The following is a 12,526-nucleotide window of genomic DNA, read 5'->3' on the forward strand; positions in this document are numbered from 1 at the left end:
ATTAACCAACCAATAATTTTAATTGATCTCTCCATTGTATAATATTTTAAATTCTAGATAGTTGATAAGTTTAAAGAATTTGTTAACATTTATTTTTGATCACACAGGATGGAATGGTTTCAGGGCTCCATAGAACAGGCTATAAAGCAAGTCAGGGAAGCAAGTTCTCTCTTGTGCGTTTTTATCAAAGGTACTTACTAATATTTGATAAATATGAATAATTATTAATTACATATCGATCAGTTGACCAATAAATATCATGGATTCGAGTTAAATTAGCAATTTACCAATTTACATTTCAACTTATAAATTTACATGAATTGTACAAAATTTCAACAGATGATAAAGAAGCCAGTACTGAGATGACGGATGCTATCTCAGCAGTCTCCCACGTGTTCCAAGGTCACACTTCTATACAGCTAGTGTATGACACGTGAGTAAATCTTATTATGATTATGAGTGCCAGTGTGTCAGGCACTAAGGGATAATTAATGCGGGGATTAGTTAGCTCTGTAATAAATAGTTGCTAACCTAGGATGCCATGAGGAGGGGGAGGGGGGGGCCGGGGGGGGGGGGGCTATCCTACATTTAGTCCTTATTCTCCGTCCTGTCCGAATGGTCAGCATCATTTCTCTCTTCTCTCAAGTCAGCCACTCTTGAAACTTGTCCGGAATGTGACTGGTACTTTCCCCAATACATCCTAGCATTCCATTGCTGATTGTTGCTCGGTTGTTGCCCTGAACTTGATTGGTTCGACGAATTCTCAAAACCTGAATGATGTTCGGAATTTGCGTGGTTATTTCCCTGCACGTGGCCAGGAATCTGATGATTGCTTCCAGGCTGATGTCCTGAACTATTTGAGTTGGTTGGCAACATGCCAGAAGTAGACTGGTTACTATGGTACTGAGAGTGAGGTGTAATAGTGAGCACTTCCTTCTCCTCGTCAGTACTCTCTTCCTCGTATACCGTGTGCCACATTGAGTAGGACGTGTAAACCATCAGAGATATCCCCAAAAACACCGCTTCAGTCTGCCGAGAGATCATGTGACTCACAGAGATCATTTGTCAAATTATTACAATAAAGTACATGGTCAGCTTAATTTATGTTAATTTGCCATTTTAGGTAAATAAATGTACTTTACCTCCCAAAAGAAAGCAGGCGATTCCTGGAAGATAACAAAAGCTGTTAGATAGATAGATACCATAGGTAGCCAAGGTACCTGTAACGGTTAGGGGTAATTTACAATTTAGTAGATTGCAAATCTTACGAGATTAGAAATATAAACTTTGTCTATCGTAATCCTATATTTTTGTATTTTATCATTATTTAGTATTACTGAGTTGACCTAGATTAACAAATAAAAGAGTGTCTCTAACTGACCCAAGGTGTTAAGTACTCGCAGTCTTTAGGGTTCTGAGGGAGGAGAGACAAAGCAAATACCTGAAGGAGCATGAGAATGATAAAAGATAGACAGAGACACACATACCCTGTCTCTCCCAGCCACGAGTGTATTAGCTTTTCAACATAGTTAACACTCAATATCAGGCCTGATAACCACACTAATGACAAGCCAATACACCACTTTGCTTTTATCTCCGACTGAAGTGACACTGGGTATTTGACACAACACTCTCTCGGCTTTGCCTCATCTCCTTCTTGCCCGTCTTCTTGCCCCTCTTCTTGACTCCCCGTAGTAGTCTCTGGTTGAAGTGAAGCTGTAGGTGATTCAAGTTCTGGTTTGAAGCTGTATCTGAGAATGAGAATGCCGAGATTGGCCATTATACAGTTGAACATGTACCCAGTCTCTGCTAGTCTGATCAGGTAGGTCGGGTCGAAAAAGAGAGGGATGATTGCTCCAGCAAAGCCACACCACATCACCGAGTTGAAGGGAATCTGTTCGAAGTGAGACGTTATTGTAAGGAATAATCTTCTAATTAGAAAATGAGCTAACACTATGGATAGAAAACACTTTTGGTTTTGGGTTTATGTCATTTACCTTGCTCCTCTGTTGAAGAAGACCAAAACAAGGTAATATGACTCCATCTTTACCCATACAGAACGCTAGCCGGGAGGCAGCTTGCAATACACACATAGCTGTTGAGAATAGAGCTGCTATTGAGCCTGCAGATGTTTCAATGTTATCTTAACTGAAGAATAAATTTAAGGAATCCTTACTTGGAAAATAATATTTGGATTGAAAATATTGGACACAATAAAAGAGAGCTGTGTTATCCTACCTATCCCACCTATCCTATCTGTGTTATCCTACCTATTTCAACTGAGTACTTCATCCAATCAACACCGATGTCGATGAAGACATTAGCCATAGCAAAGTTGGTTTTAACAGAGTCGTAGGGGACCAGTAAGCTGACCACAGTGCTCACAGAGATGTAGATACACAGAACGAAAAAGAAACTGGAGTGAGCAGCTTTACCTACATCCTGTACTGGGTTTATAGCCTCGTCTGATACGCAGGGTAATTCAACAAATCCTGGGGGATACAGTGGAGAAACATTAATAAAATTATAATACTGTAAACTGTTGGGGTCATCTATTGTTTATGTGGCCTATTTGCCTATTTGCTCATTTGGTTAAATGTGAAAGTGTTACCTAGGTAAGTAGAGAGGATGACAGTAGCTCCTCTAAAGATTGAAGTGTAACCGTACGGTACAAACCCTCCCTCCACACTGAACCAATTATCAAAGTCAATGTAGAAGGCCCCTACAAACACAATTAGCAGGACCATGAAGAAGGACACGTAGTTTGCACAACTTCCTATCAAGTTGTTGTATTTTGATTTTGTTGTCAGTATTGCTGATATCAGTACGATAATAAGTGAGGCGAAGAAGCGCGGGTACGCAGCAAACACCACTGAGCTGTCCTCTGAGTACGCAAACTCCCGCTCCTCAAAATCTTCTAAACTCCTGAAATTACAGTATAAATTAGGAAAATTAATTGCCATCATCGTAGGAACAGTTTCCAGTTGTGTTTTTATCAGGTCCAATGGATCCAATGAAAAGTAATCATTTTCTTATTTAATTTATTAATCCTATATAATATTAATAACACGGCTCTGAGCACATACCTCTTAAATATGAAATAGTCGATATGTTCAGATAGAGAAATGCACATATCAGCTGCAATAATAAGATGATGGAACAGCAGACTGATCCCCATAACACTCGCCACAAACTCCCCGAATATGGCGTAGTTGTAAACGTACGTCCCACCACAGTATGGGTATCGTGAGGAGAGTTCTGCAAAGCTGAATACGCAAGTGTATACAATGGCACCCCCTACTATGTAGGATAGCACTGTGCTGGGACCGGCTATGTACCTGTGGGGGTTAGAGATGTTAGAATCTTGGTAGAAATTTAAGGTGGGAAATGTAAAGTTGTTTAATTGTTCAGAAAAAGATCTGAGGAGATTGTAAGATATATTCAGATAAGAACTGTTGGGATTATAAGATAAAACAGAAATTAAGTAGGAAGATAATAGATGTGGATACTGGTGGGGAGGTGAAACACATTTGTTTACTTTAATAGTAAGCACATGTTCAGCGGGTTGAGGAGGTGAAACACATTTGTTTACATTTTTAGGGTAAGCACATGTTCAGCGGGTTGAAGAGATGATACACATTTTGTATTATAGAAGGCTTGTAACACTTGTAACGCTTTCTTGTTACCCCCCTTTGAAGGCCCCGAATTATTTTCTGAACGAAAGCTCAAAAATAACCGAGAAATCGACCTTCTTATTAACTCATTTTGATGACTGTTTCTGACCTAAAATTGCACGAAAAATCGATTTAGCTAGGTTTCAGAACCTATAAACACTTCCTTATCCCTCAAAATTGATGTTTTATAGTTGATACGAGCAACAAGCAACATATGTTTTGATCCTTCGGTTCTACTCATGACCTAGGCAGTTAAGCTGAACCCGACAGATCGAGGGCCGAGGCAATCCTCACCTTAACTGATCAAACTGGTACTAACACAATTTTCAGATATAAATGTTCTTTGCGATACGTTTATTGCAGCTTTGCAACTTGAGTGAAGACCAGAGTACGAAAACACACAGCAGGTAAGCAACTCACTTTTGGTGACTGTTCCTCACGAACATTCTGATCCTGCAACATATGAACAGCTAGGGAGATCGTCTCCTTAACAAATCGGACAGGTACTATCACAATTTCCAGAGCACAGCATGATAACAAAGTCAAAAGAAACACAACGAAGGTAGGTTACCAACACCACAATATAACAAATACAATTATACTAACAACTGAATTAAATTCATTCTGACGACGGGCAGCCCTGATGTGCTCCGTCATCCTCAACGAGCGACCACTTGTAATAGAGGTGTTATGTCATGTGACACCGATCCGTCCAATCACAAACAGAACGAGTCAGCAGATCGATATCGTGTGTTTACTTTCCTTATCTTTATTTGACCCTCTGTTCACATTGTTATCTCTACCACATCTTGGCTCGGCAAGGTCCGCGTGCAATATCTGCACCGCGGTAAACACGCCATGATTACGTCATGAACTTAAAATAGTGTGATTGTTGTACTTATATAACCGTGCCCATTGCCCACGTACAATACAAACTGTTGGGGGGGGGGGTTTAGACTAAGATAAACAACCGATCTTGATAGTGTGTTGGTCGCTCCTCCAACTGATTGTGATGCTAACTGTTCAATCAGGAACGGAACAATAACATTGTTTAGTTATAGCATGTTTCGGTTTAGTTGTCCAATTGCGTATTCAGCATATTACGTGTTGAAACGTCACGTAACAGTTGAGTGTAGAGTGATGAATCAACGTCCGGTTAGTCAGCGGGGATGTGGGGCAAGACTCAGTTCACGCCGGAAGAAGTAGCAGCCAGCAGAAAAGTCAGCATCGCCCGCATCCACGTGGAACGCTCAATTGGCTATCTGAAGCGGTACAAGATTTTGGGAAACAAAGTTGTGGCGAAGATGTTGCCTTATCTGAGCGACATCGCATTCGTGTGTGCCCAACTTGTTAATTTGAACCCTGTTTTTTTGAGGGAAGTGGACAGTGATTTTTTTAAATGACCAGGTCTGCTTAAAAAACTAAAAAATTATGTTAATATTCTGTTCATGACTGGACGATAAGTTCCTACAATCCCCCCCCAACAGTTTGTATTGTACGTGGGCAATGGGCACGGTTATATAAGTACAACAATCACACTATTTCAAGTTCATGACGTAATCATGGCGTGTTTACCTGCGGTGCAGATATTGCACGTGGACCTTGCCGAGCCGAGATGTGGTAGAGATAACAATGTGAACAGAGGGTCAAATAAAGATAAGGAAAGTAAACACACGGTATCGATCTGCTGACTCGTCCTGTTTGTGATTGGACGGATCGGTGTCACATGACATAACACCTCTATTACAAGTGGTCGCTCGTTGAGGATGACGGAGCACATCAGGGCTGCCCGTCGTCAGAATAAATTTAATTCAGTTGTTAGTATAATTGTTATATTGTGGTGTTGGTAACCTACCTTCGTTGTGTTTCTTTTGACTTTGTTATCATGCTGTGCTCTGGAAATTGTGATAGTACCTGTCCGATTTGTTAAGGAGACGATCTCCCTAGCTGTTCATATGTTGCAGGATCAGAATGTTCGTGAGGAACAGTCACCAAAAGTGAGTTGCTTACCTGCTGTGTGTTTTCGAACTCTGGTCTTCACTCAAGTTGCAAAGCTGCAATAAACAATGAAACAAGAAATTTTTTATGCTCTGGAAATTGTGAAAATTACGCTCTGGAAATTGTGATAGTACCTGCTCTGGAAATTGTGATAGTACCTGTTCGATTTGTTAAGGAGACGATCTCCCTGTTCATATGTTTGTTATATATGGTAAATTATTATGTAACTTATTTATGTATATTATTCCTTAGTCTCGTATGACCATAGTTGGTACTACAATAAGTGGGTTTCACTTCTAAGCTACCGTATACTAAATTGTTACAGGATCAGAATGTTCGTGAGGAACAGTCACCAAAAGTGAGTTGCTTACCTGCTGTGTGTTTTCGTACTCTGGTCTTCACTCAAGTTGCAAAGCTGCAATAAACGTATCGCAAAGAACATTTATATCTGAAAATTGTGTTAGTACCAGTTTGATCAGTTAAGGTGAGGATTACCTCGGCCCTCGATCTGTCGGGTTCAGCTTAACTGCCTAGGTCATGAGTAGAACCAAAGGATCAAAACATATGTTGCTTGTTGCTCGTATCAACTATAAAACATCAATTTTGAGGGATAAGGAAGTGTTTATAGGTTCTGAAACCTAGCTAAATCGATTTTTCGTGCAATTTTAGGTCAGAAACAGTCATCAAAATGAGTTAATAAGAAGGTCGATTTCTCGGTTATTTTTGAGCTTTCGTTCAGAAAATAATTCGGGGCCTTCAAAGGGGGGTAACAAGAAAGCGTTACAAGTGTTACAAGCCTTCTATAATACAAAATGTGTATCATCTCTTCAACCCGCTGAACATGTGCTTACCCTAAAAATGTAAACAAATGTGTTTCACCTCCTCAACCCGCTGAACATGTGCTTACTATTAAAGTAAACAAATGTGTTTCACCTCCCCACCAGTATCCACATCTATAATATACTTGATGATGATAGGGAGGTACATGAAGACTCCCGCTCCCATCATGATACCAGTCCCCCAACTACAACAATCCAGGAATTCATACACCTGCTCAAACACTGGCCTATCATAACTTAGGAATGTAGGTTTTCGGACCCTCGTCAGATGGCCCCACAGCCGCCCAATACATCCTGACATAACACGCTGTTGGAAGGGTGGCAATAATTTATATTTCTGATTATATAAAGATATGTCAGCTTTATGCTACTAAAATTTGAGGAGCTCTGAGAGAATATCCATGTTAATCCGGTGTTTTATTTTCAGGGCAACGTGCAAGCAGTTCTCGGTGTACTATCCTATCTTAATAGTTCCCTCAATTTATATTGTGGACGGCAGTGGAGTCAACCTTGCAGTTATCGCTGACAAGAACAAGATTGTCAACATCCTTAGTGAAGTTACTCAAGTAAGAATTAATTTACAGCTGCCAATAAGCTGATTTAACAGTCCTACATAATAAATGTAGAGTAAAACATGCGAGCAATGTTACAAGAACAAGAGGCAAATATACAATAGGCATTAGGCTTGTAGTTGGAAGTTGAACATGTAAGCGTATTTCACAAATCATTTTGGGTATTGATAATTATGCGTTTTAGTGATCTAAAATTGGACCACTTCAATTTCTTTCAAGGCTATTCTTTGGTGAGTCACTTATTGCGGACTAATACTATAAAACGAATGAGCTTCCTTAAATAGATCACATGAAAATATGAAAATGTGCCCCCGTTTTCGGGGTAGTGTTTGTAACGCGCAGCGACAATTTTATTGAGAGGGATGAAGCCCTCATGGTTGTAATTGCGCGGCGTATCTAGCTAGCTAGCTGCTGCGCGCATATTTTCAGTAAACTGTGTCGATAAAAAACGTGTACCTAGTCACGTCACCAAACACTGCACTAATTCCTTAATGATGACTTAATGCCTTAATAATAAGGCGGCTTCATAGTCTGGGTTTCAGTTTAGGCTTGCTACACTGTCCTTCACAAGCTCACCATATCTTCCTTAATTAATGTTAAATAATTATCGCCTATTGGAAAGTTATACATTTCATTTCGTTTCAGAGCAGATCTCTTCAACCAGCTCCAGCAGTCGCCCCACAAGCCGCCCCCTCAGTGGTACCTACAACAACACCACAGACCTCCCCAGCCGATCACGACATCTCCACCACTGTTACTCCTGAATCTATCGGAGCTTTGATCGATAGGTTAGGAAGTTAAATTATGAGACTTGTTTGATGCAACAATCTCATGTCGCAAAATTTGTACCATTATTAAACCAAACCCTGAATTGCTTCATTTCTTGACAACCAAAATTATGTGTTCCGTTTTATCCTGAATATTTCGCAGGAGTAGTGGTAATGTCCCCACTGTGGTTAATGGTAGTGTTCCTAGTACCTCCAGCGGGATCACTGATGCTCAGAAGTCTCTCGAAGAACAAAAAGAGAGGTACTGACAATCTTCCTTTGATTCAAGAGTTGGCGGTATGATTTCTCTGAAGATTTATTTTTTCATAATATCGACTGTTAAGCATGATAAAGAGCACGTCATAACACGAAGTCTTTTTCCGATTCAGGGCTCGTCAGATATTAGAAGAGAAGCAAATGAAGGACCAAGCTGCTGCTGCAGAAGTTAGTAAAAGGAATTATTTTGTTTCCGGAACCACGTACACATTTCATTACGTAAAACCATATTTTTTCTAAAATCCACAAAAATTAAATTTTGAGAGGAATGTATCATTTCACAGGAGTTGAAGGAAAAAGAACGAAAACGAAGATTGGAGGGTCAGGCGATCGCCGAACAGAAGAAAAGAAAGGAATCCGAAGAAATGAAGCGACATTCCGAGTCTATCAGACGAGATAAGGCTTCGCAAAAAGCTGAAATGGAGGAGATTCGGTAAATTGTCTTCTTATATGATTGTGCTTTAGGTCTCCTAGATTGAGGTCAGTACTTGATTTATTGGTAATAGTTTAAATAGCAGAATTGTAACTGGTTGTTATTACAGAGCACAAATTGCACGTGACAAAGCCGAGAGGAGGGGAGAGAAGTACACGCCTCCTGTTGCAGCGCCCTCAACTGCTCCTTCAACTCCCTCCCTCCCGTTAGTACTCGCCTCTTTTCCACATTTGTCCATTTCCTTTCCATATTGTTTGGCTTACGTAATATGCGAAAGATCCCTAGCTTAAAACAGAAAAGGTTTTAAACTGACGTAATTATTTGTACATTATTCCAGGGAAGGTAAGGTCAGGGTACAGATCAAATTCCCAGCAACTGACAGCACTTTGGCAAAGACATTTGATGAAACTGATTCTCTCGTAACTGTTGTTGAATATGCAAAAGAGGTATATTATCATCAAACACCCGTAGTTATTCAGATTGATAGGTTATTATTTGAAATCAGGAGACAGGAGTTATCTCCCTGGTTGAACTTGTTTTATAATCCCCAAATCTCATATTATAAATTTCAGCAACTTAAAAAGGACAACTTTACTCTCTGGAACACCTTCCCACGGAAACAGTTCAAATCAGCAGACCTCAACCAAAGTCTAGAGAGTCTGGGACTGAAAGGGAGCGTTTCTCTATTGGGAATGAGCGGCAAGGGATACACTCCCGCCCCCACTCCAGTAAGTTAGGGAATATATTTTAAGGGGTGGAAAACGTAATTAGTTACAGATGGGTAGGTAAACAATGTACCACTCTAAACTCTAAAGGAGAACAGACAAGAGTTTGTGCGTCTTAGTAACCTCGCATTTCATCCAGGTACCAGAGGAACAACCCTGCTCTTCCACTGCTGGAAACTTTTCTAGCAACTCCAATGACAAACCCTTGTCCCAAACAAGAATACAGTTTAAGAAATCTGACGGAACTTCTCTGTTACATATATTTGATAAAGATACTCTACTTGTTGATGTTGTCAAACACTTTCAGAATGAATGCGAAGGTATAAAATTAGTAGAGATTTGTACGCATTTTAGAAACTATTTTATACAGATACTAGAAAACCCGTGGTCACAGGGAGGAACCTAATAGTATTCTTTGGAAGTCAGTTTTAATCGTGTCAAAAAGTATTCATTCCCACCGAAGATACAGCCAAATAAAATGTAGCTCGCACTGAACACAACGTAATTACCACAAAACCGATCAAAATGACGTTAAAACAATCCTCGTTACTATGGTTATTATGCAACTACCTATTTCTTATCTATTTGCACGTGGGCGGTCGTACAGTGTACGTACAAAAATAATTCTCTGAATTATAAGTAAGATTGTTCGATATTTGAAAATATTAACTCAACTAAAGATTCAAATCACACGTGATTCCATTGGGTGCAACTGTTAAATAATACTGTGGAATTCAAATAATATGACAATAACTCCTTAGATTTGGGTGATAGTGTATTGTGGAGCTTGTATCCTAGATACGAGATAACACACGACCACGTGCAGCAAACCCTCGCGCAACTCAACATGTGCCCTTCTGCAGTGATATTCGTGCTACCACCTAGCAACCAAACATCTACTAACCAGGTTACTGAGTCTTCTCTTCCCCACCTTAGATATTTAAACTAACCTCAACCTATTCAAATAGATGACGACCCCCTCCCACCTCCCTCCCTCCTCTCATAACTTCATGATCAGGTGGGGACAGGTAGTACCGGAATGTTCTACGAGCTACTTTTGACCCTGATACAGCTGCCGATCAACATTCTGCAGTATTTAAAGAACATCCTGTTTCCAGCCAGACCCTCAGCACGGCCCCGGCCCCCTCCCCTCACCCCCACACCGTCAGAGACTGACGGGGGCTCCGGGGGCTCCACCCCTCTCGACACTAATTCTTTGCCAGACAGGTGCGTTTAGAAAACGAATCGTAATGGTGTAATTTTATTCAAGGTCCACATTTTCTAAGGGTTCGTATCTTATGACATATCGGCGATAACTAATATTATTATTAAAACACCTATATGGGGTAAATTGTTCTCTCTGAACATGCTGGACGCCTAATTTTTTAGAGACGGTAGATTATTAAATGTTGCATCTGATCTGAAAAAATGAGGCAAAACGAATTAGAAATGACGAAGTTATCAAGCATTTTGTGTATCTCGTTAACAAAATTGATTGGATGACTACTGATTATGTGACACCGTGACACAACACCTTAATTGGGCAGCCTTAACGATTCCCGTAATGTTTAACGGGGTGGTTAACGGGGTCACCTAATCACGTGATTAGGTAAACCAATCACCTGATCACACGTAATGAATAAACTCGTTAATGCTTCGTATCCGGTCGCCTGAGAAGCTACAACTCTAATTTTTTCAGGACAAACGTAATTCCAATGGCCAAATACAATTCAATAAAATTTAGCTCGATCCGACTATCCAAACTATGCAAAAATGAACCTTCATTTGAAAAAAATGAACGCGAATATTTTTCGATTTGACAAGTTCCTCGAACCAGTGGTCATACCGGAAAGAATTATTTCAATTGGATACTCATTACTCAGTGACTGAGCTATTAAGGCCAACGTTTGCACACTGACTTTTGGCCCACCCTGTATAAAATAATATTATTAGGTAATATTAAGTAAAATATTATTAGGTATTACAAAATTGAAGTTGGTTTATTTGAAACCCAGATGTAGATTATAATTAACATGTTTGAGTTATTTCCGATAAGATACGAACTATTAATTATATCAATATTTTCCACAGTAATTCTGATGGACTAAGAAAGCGAACTAAACTTGACGGAAATGTGACCAGACTAAGTAATAATAGTGCAAACGGTGAGGACGATACCAACACGTGGAATGGCAACAGTACGCAGCTCCAATAACGTAACTACGGAAACAGTACGCAGCTCCAGTAACGTAACTATGGCAACAGTACGCAACTCCAGATGTGTTTACTACCTAGTACCTATGTAGTGACTGGAATGTAAACGTGGTTTAAAAATGTGTAGATAAGGGTATACTATCGCATAATTAATATTAAATAATTATATAACATACTTATGTGAAATGTTCTTGAAATAAATTTACTTGGGACTTGATATCTTTTGGGTCTTTGTTTCAGAATTAAAAGTCACGTTTTAGTTTAGCCTTCTTAAAAAATAAAGTAACTTTATTTTCATAGTACTGTTAATGTTTATCAGATTTCAGTTTCAATTACAGTCAGTCAATTTTAAGTTGCTGATATTTCAGTTATACAGTTTTCGTTTAGTATTAAGAACTCAACTTTGAACACTTTGTTATGAAGACTATTTGTCCACAAAAATATAAATTTCCATAATAAATGAATTCTAATTTGTTAGCTGTATCCAAAGAGATTTTGCAAAGTAATGACTGTCAGTATATTTTCGGCTCAGATTGGTGTAAAATGTAATTTCAAGGGGGTTCGTAATTTGATCACCTACATTACCCATCTTGAAGTTAAAGTAGGTTTTATCAGGTTTATGAGCAAGCAGAAAGCATTTATGGTTTATCTGTAGAGTTTTCATTGCAATCAGCAAAAGTGGCGAAGTTTTGTGAAGTTGTTAAAATTAAAATTTCGTGTTTTTCCCATCTCAAATAAACTTTGGTAAGGAGTGGTTAGATATTCCGTGTAGTTTACTTGAGTCCGTGCATTTGTAATTAATCTATTTAATGAACTTCAGACTTGATTTATTAATCCAAATTGTTTAGCGTCTCACTCCGAGTTTTCCAGAGAGAATTCATCTTTGTAACAAATCATATTCGAAACTGCAAATCTTGCTGGCATATTCGATTTGATTTATAAAAATGGAATATTCTAGACTTCGAATCACGTTTAATGTAATCATCCCATAGTTTCATGTTATAGAAAACAAATTGATAATAAAATAT

At 39.2% G+C, this 12,526-nt stretch overlaps 1 protein-coding gene across 1 annotated transcript; it reads left to right on the forward strand.

Moving 5' to 3' along the window:
- Positions 1-16: 16 nt before the first annotated feature.
- Positions 17-12,482, forward strand: LOC134815612 (UBX domain-containing protein 4-like). The gene is made up of 14 exons (XM_063824162.1): positions 17-190; positions 340-433; positions 6,939-7,077; positions 7,729-7,871; positions 8,014-8,112; positions 8,240-8,294; positions 8,411-8,559; positions 8,669-8,764; positions 8,897-9,005; positions 9,132-9,287; positions 9,424-9,604; positions 10,046-10,191; positions 10,303-10,511; positions 11,376-12,482. Exons 1-14 carry the CDS (start codon positions 109-111, stop codon positions 11,497-11,499), a joined length of 1,782 nt encoding a protein of 593 aa, XP_063680232.1. The 5' UTR covers positions 17-108; the 3' UTR covers positions 11,500-12,482.
- Positions 12,483-12,526: the final 44 nt, after the last annotated feature.

The sequence above is a fragment of the Bolinopsis microptera genome, chromosome 5 (genome assembly GCF_026151205.1).
Source record: "Bolinopsis microptera isolate Bmic1 chromosome 5, MBARI_Bmic_1.0, whole genome shotgun sequence".
In the NCBI taxonomy this organism is placed as follows: domain Eukaryota; kingdom Metazoa; phylum Ctenophora; class Tentaculata; order Lobata; family Bolinopsidae; genus Bolinopsis; species Bolinopsis microptera.